At 38.9% G+C, this 6,159-nt stretch overlaps 1 protein-coding gene across 1 annotated transcript; it reads left to right on the forward strand.

The window, feature by feature from the left end:
- Positions 1 to 241: 241 nt before the first annotated feature.
- On the forward strand, positions 242 to 1,408 carry LOC122001796. The gene has a single exon (XM_042556728.1). It carries the CDS (start codon positions 242 to 244, stop codon positions 1,406 to 1,408), a length of 1,167 nt encoding a protein of 388 aa, XP_042412662.1.
- The last annotated feature ends 4,751 nt before the right edge of the window (positions 1,409 to 6,159 follow it).

Consider the following 6,159-nt stretch of genomic DNA (forward strand, 5'->3'; position numbering starts at 1 on the left):
AAAAATACGACTTGGGACTCCATACTACATTCCTTTTATTTAGTTTTGAATTGTTCCAATTTAAATCAATTTGATGCACCACGTGACATGTAATATGGTTGACACCAAATTTTGACGTCGTTGCCGGGGAATCACTAGAAGAGTGTGATTGTTTCTAGATTGTGAAATTTCTGATTACTTTGTTTTGCATTATATTTGCTTTCATTGGACTTATTTGAATACTCATTTTGTTTTTGATGTCATGATCAGGACTTCGAAGGACAAATTATTCGAGCTAGATCCAGAGATTGAGAGAACTTTCAGGGCTTTGAGAATTCAAGAGAAAGTTTCAGAAGGCTCTGAAAATACCTTATCACATTCAGATATTTCCATGGCTGATCAAAATAGAACCATGAAGGAGCTTGCAGCTCCTGATGAGGCTTTCAAGTATTCGTGCATCACTTATCTAAATTTAGCAGGAGATTTTGAGTTGAGATCAGGGCTGATTCATTTACTTCCTAAATTTCAAGGGTTATCTGGAGAAGATCCAAATAGACATTTGCATGAATTCCATGTGGTATGCTCAACCATGAAGCCACAGGGAATTTCAGAAGAAGATATCAAGCTAAGGGCTTTTCCATTTTCATTGACTGGAGTAGCAAAGGATTGGCTATATTATTTGCCACCAGGATATATTACCTCTTGGATTGATATGAAGAAGGCTTTCTTGGAGAAATACTTTCCAGCATCAAGGACCGCTACTATCAGGAAGAGTATCTGTGGAATTCAACAAGTGGTGGGAGAGACACTTTATGAATACTGGGAGAGATTCAAGAAGCTATGTGCAAGTTGTCCTCAACATCAAATTAGTGAGCAGTTACTAGTTCAGTACTTCTATGAAGGATTATTGCCTATGGACCGAAGTATGATAGATGCGGTAGCTGGAGGGGCTTTGGTGAATAAAACTCTAGAACAAACTAGAGAGCTCATTTCTAATATGGCAAAGAATTCTCAACAATTTGGAAGTAGGGCTTTAACTACAAGAGGAGTTGGAGAGGTGCAAATGTTTTCTAATGAACAAAAGGAGATAAGGAATTCATTGTTGGAGTTGACATCTTTGGTGAAGCAATTGGCATTGAATAATGTTAATCAAACTTCCACTTTGCCGGGCACACAATTTCCATATCAATCAAGAGGAGTTTGTGGTATTTGTTCTAGCCAAGATCATGATTCGGAGTTATGTCCTAACCTTCATCAAGATGAATCTTTGGTAGCATTTTCTAGAGCTCAATTTTCTCAAAAATATGATCCTCATTCTTCCACATACAATCCGGGGTGGAGAGATCATCCAAATTTGAAGTATGACAATTCATTCTATCAACAACCATCTTCAAATCAGCATTTCAGCCACACTTCCAGCAGTTTCTAGCAACCTCAACAAGGTTTCCAGCAGCCAAATCAAAATTTTCAGCATCATTATCATCCTACAAGTCAATTTTAGCAACCGTATCAGCCCTATCAGCAGTTTCAAAACCAAAATCAGCAATTTCATTCTCAAAATCAGAGCTTCCAGCAAGGGCAAAATTTTGGACAGCAAGCACTTCCAGCATCTACAAGGTTAAGTTTAACTCAAGGAGGTTCTCATACTGCTTCAAATTCAGATCCACAGCAAGCTAGATTGGAAGAATTGATGCAACAAATTCTTCAGCAGAATCAGAACCAACAAAGAACAGATTCTGCTCTTCAAAACTTAGAGAGGTAGATTGGGCAATTGGCTTCCAGCATTAATCAAATGCAAGCACAGGGATCGAGCCAATTGCCATCTCAAACAACTCCTAATCCTAAAGGGAATGTTAGTGCATTAACCTTGAGAAGTGGGAGAAGAGTTGCAGATTTTTCAATTGAAGAAACTGCTGTTGGAGAATTTCCAGAAATCCAGCAACAAAGTTCCAGTAGTGAAGGAATTCAGACAGAGCAGAATGTGCCAACTTCAGGTTTAACTCAAAGTTCCATTGATCCATTGAATATGGAGCATTCACAAGTAGAAGGAAGCTTAATTCTAAAATTTTCCAGCAACTTTTGTCCAGCTGAACATTTTCCAGCAGCAATTCCAGATTGCAGCAAACTTGGAAATTCAGGAAATCAAAATTCAATTCAGGAAGCTACCGAGCCACATATTCCATTGCCTTTTCCTCAACGGAAAACCCAACCGAGGAAGGATGTAGAAGAGGAAAGAGCTAAGGAATTTCAAGAGCTGGCGAATTTGTTTAGCAAGGTGGAAGTAAATGTTCCTTTACTCACAATGATTAAGAAAATTCCAAAATACGCTAAATTTTTGAAGGATCTATGTGTGCATAAGAAGAAGTTGAAAGGGAATGAGCTGATTAGCATGGGCAAAAATGAATCTGCACTTCTTCAACCAGTTCCTCAGAAATGTGAAGATCCTGGCGTGTTTACGGTCCCTTGTGAGATTGGAAGTAGTCTTTTTAAGGATGCCATGCTAGATTTGGGAGCTTCAATTAATGTGATGCCAAGATCAATTTTTCAGACTTTAGTAATTGGACCATTATTACCTACAGGGGTCGTTATACAGTTAGTAGACCGCAGTCAGACTCACCCAGCTGGAGTTATTGAAGATGTATTGGTTAAGGTGAGGGAACTTATCTTTCCTGCAGATTTTTATATCCTTGACATGGAGGGAGACTATCTGGCTAGTAGGTCTCCATTCATTCTAGGAAGACCATTTTTGAAGACAGCAAGGACTAAGATTGATGTTCCTATGGAGATAGGAGATACAGTGGTCCAGTTCAGTATTTTTGACGCTATGAAGCATCCTAGAGAAGATCATTCTATTCTTAGTCTAGATATTTCAGAGGAGCTGGATAGTATGGATTTCTTTTCAGGTTGTGATTCAGATTTCGTAGTGGATGATCAGAGTGATGTATTATCTTCGGTTTTGGAGGATATTTCAGCCGTGGGAGTGGATGATGAATCTTGTGGATTATTTCCAAGTGAGAGAGATGAATTATGCGTAGGGGATTGCTTAGGAGAAGCTCTATCCCTAGGATCGCCCAGAGAAGATAAATTATTCGTAGGGGATTGCTTAGGAGAAGCTCTATCCCTAGGATCGCCTTCAGTTGACCAGACTCAGGATAAGTTGAAGCCATTGCCTCCACATTTAAAGTATGCTTATTTGGGAGAGAATCAACAGTTACCTGTCATCATAGCCCAGAATTTAGAACCCGAACAAGAGAGCAGATTATTAGAGATTCTGAGGCAGCACAGGAGAGCTATTGGATGGACTTTAGCAGATATTCCTTGTATCAGTCCTTCTATTTGCATGCACAGGATTTATTTAGAGGAGGATGTGAAACCGGTGAGACAGCCCCAGAGAAGACTTAACCCACTAATGCTTGATGTAGTAAAGAAGGAGGTGACTAGACTTCTACAGGCCGGTATCATTTACCCTATTTCTGACAGTAAGTGGGTAAGTCCTATTCATGTGGTACCAAAGAAATTTGGTGTGATAGTAGTGGCTAATGAAAAGAATGAGTTAGTACCCATCAGAGTGAAGAATTCGTGGAGAGTTTGTATAGACTATAGGAAGTTGAACCAGGCAAGCAGAAAGGACCACTACCCTTTGCCTTTTATTGATCAGATGTTGGAGAGACTGGCAGGTAAGTCACATTATTGCTTCCTTGACGGTTACACAGGATATTTTCAGATTTGCATCGGTCCAGAGGATCAGGAGAAGATTACTTTCACTTGTCCTTTCGGTACATTCGCTTATAGACGCATGCCATTTGGACTCTGCAACGCTCCAGAAACCTTTCAGCGATGCATGGTGAGTATTTTTGGAGATTTACTAGAGCATTGCATGGAGATTTTTATGGATGATTTTTCTGTATATGGTTCATCTTTTGATGCATGTCTGGAAAATTTATCTAGGATTTTAAATAGATGCATTGAGATAGACTTGGTACTTAATTTTGAAAAATGTCACTTTATGGTTGAGCATGGTATTGTTTTAGGACATATAGTCTCTAAGAGAGGAATTGACGTAGATCCTGCTAAAATTAATGTTATATCTTCTTTATCTTACCCCGCATGCATGCGAGATGTTCGAGCTTTTCTTGGTCATGCAGGATTTTACAGGAGATTTATTAGAGACTTCAGCAAGATTGCTCTTCCACTGTCACAGCTTCTTCAGAAAGATGTGGAGTTTCAGTTTGATCAGAGGTGCAAGGAAGCTTTTCAGAGATTGAAGGAGGCTTTGATTTCTGCACCTATCATCAAGCCACCGGATTGGACATTACCATTTGAGCTTATGTGTGATGCTTCGAACTTTGCCATTGGGGCAGTACTGGCACAAAGAGTAGAAGGAGCACCACATGTGATCTGTTATGCATCAAAGACCTTAGATTCGGCTCAAGAAAATTATACCACGACAGAAAAGGAGCTTCTTTCTATTGTTTTTGCTTTAGATAAATTTCGTTCATATTTGCTTTGTTCTCACATGGTTGTATTTTCTGATCATGCAGCTTTGAAGTTCCTCCTCAAAAAGCCAGATGCTAAGCCTAGATTGATTAGATGGATGCTTTTACTCCAGGAGTTTGATTTGGAGATTCGTGATAGGAGTGGGAAGGAGAACTTGGTTGCAGATCATTTGAGTAGAATTGAAGGGGAACTGGATCACACAGCTATTGATGATGATTTTAGAGATGAGCAGCTTTTTAGGGTGCATGGTGAGTCTCCATGGTATGCGGATCTAGTTAACTTTTTAGTAGGTAAAGTTTTTCCTGCACAATTTTCAAAATCTCAAAAGGACAAGTTGAAAAGTGATTCAAAATATTATGTGTAGGATGATCCTTATCTATGAAAATTTTGTAGTGATCAGATTATTAGGAGATGCATACCTGACTTTGAGTTTCGGTTTGTACTTACATTTTGTCATGCATCTGAGTGTGGGGGACATTTTGGACCCCAGAGGACAGCTAGGAAAGTCCTAGAGTGTGGATTGTATTAGCCTACCCTTTTTCGTGATGCTTATGTATTTTGTAGATCATGTGATAGATGGCAACGAACTGGGAACATAGGACCTAGGAATGAAATGTCTCAACATTACATGTTATTTTGTGAGATATTTGATGTATGGGGTATTGATTTCATGGGCCCATTTCCTGTCTCTTTTGGATTCTCATATATATTGTTGGCAGTTGATTATGTTTCCAAATAGGTGAAGGTCATTCCCACCAGGACTGACGATTCTTCCGTTGTTGTTAGTTTTGTCAGGTCACATATTTTTTTGCAGGTTTGGAGTGCCTAGAGCTATTATTAGTGATCAGGGGTCACATTTTTGCAACAAATACATGAAGGCTATGTTGAGCAAATATGGGGTTTCACATAAAGTGTCTACACCTTATCATCCCCAAACAAATGGACAGGCTGAAGTGTCAAATAGAGAGGTGAAATCAATTCTTGAGAAAACTGTGAGACCTGACAGGAAAGATTGGAGCAAAAGATTGGATGATGCATTGTGGGCTTACAGGACGGCTTTTAAGACTCCTATAGGGATGTCCCCATATAGAATGGTTTATGGTAAAGCTTGTCATCTTCCGGTGGAAATTGAACATAGAGCTTATTGGGCAATCAAAGCTTGTAATTTTGATGCTAGCCTGGCAAAAGAAGAGAGAAAATTGCAACTCCAAGAACTTGAGGAAATTCGACTAGAAGCATTTGAGAACTCACGAATCTACAAAGAGAAAACCAAAAATTTTCATGATAAACACATTGTGGATAAGGAATTTCATATTGGTGACAAAGTGCTCTTATATAGGTCACGGCTTCAATTGATTAAAGGTTCGTTGAGATCTCGTTGGGAAGGACCTTATGTTGTGACTAATGTATTTTCTTGTGGAGTTTTTGAGATTAGGGAAGAGGCTACCAACCGGATTTTCAAGGTGAATGGGCATAGACTCAAGTTGTTTCATGAGATTGGCAATGGATAGGTGGTCCAAAAGATGAAGATTTTTGATGCTATCTACTCATGTGAAGGGGAGTTTGTTCCAACTTAACTTTCTTCTTATTTTCATTTCTAGTTGTTTTAATAAAATGTTTGTTTTTGTTTGAAAAATAGATTTTTAATGTTGAAGTTTTGTTGTTGAATTTTGTTTTGCTTTG

The sequence above is a fragment of the Zingiber officinale genome, chromosome 1A (genome assembly GCF_018446385.1).
Source record: "Zingiber officinale cultivar Zhangliang chromosome 1A, Zo_v1.1, whole genome shotgun sequence".
Classification (NCBI taxonomy): domain Eukaryota; kingdom Viridiplantae; phylum Streptophyta; class Magnoliopsida; order Zingiberales; family Zingiberaceae; genus Zingiber; species Zingiber officinale.

Coding starts and splice junctions, on each gene's coding strand:
- LOC122001796 (XM_042556728.1), top strand. CDS start 242: ATGATCAGGACTTCGAAGGACAAATTATTCGAGCTAGATCCAGAGATT.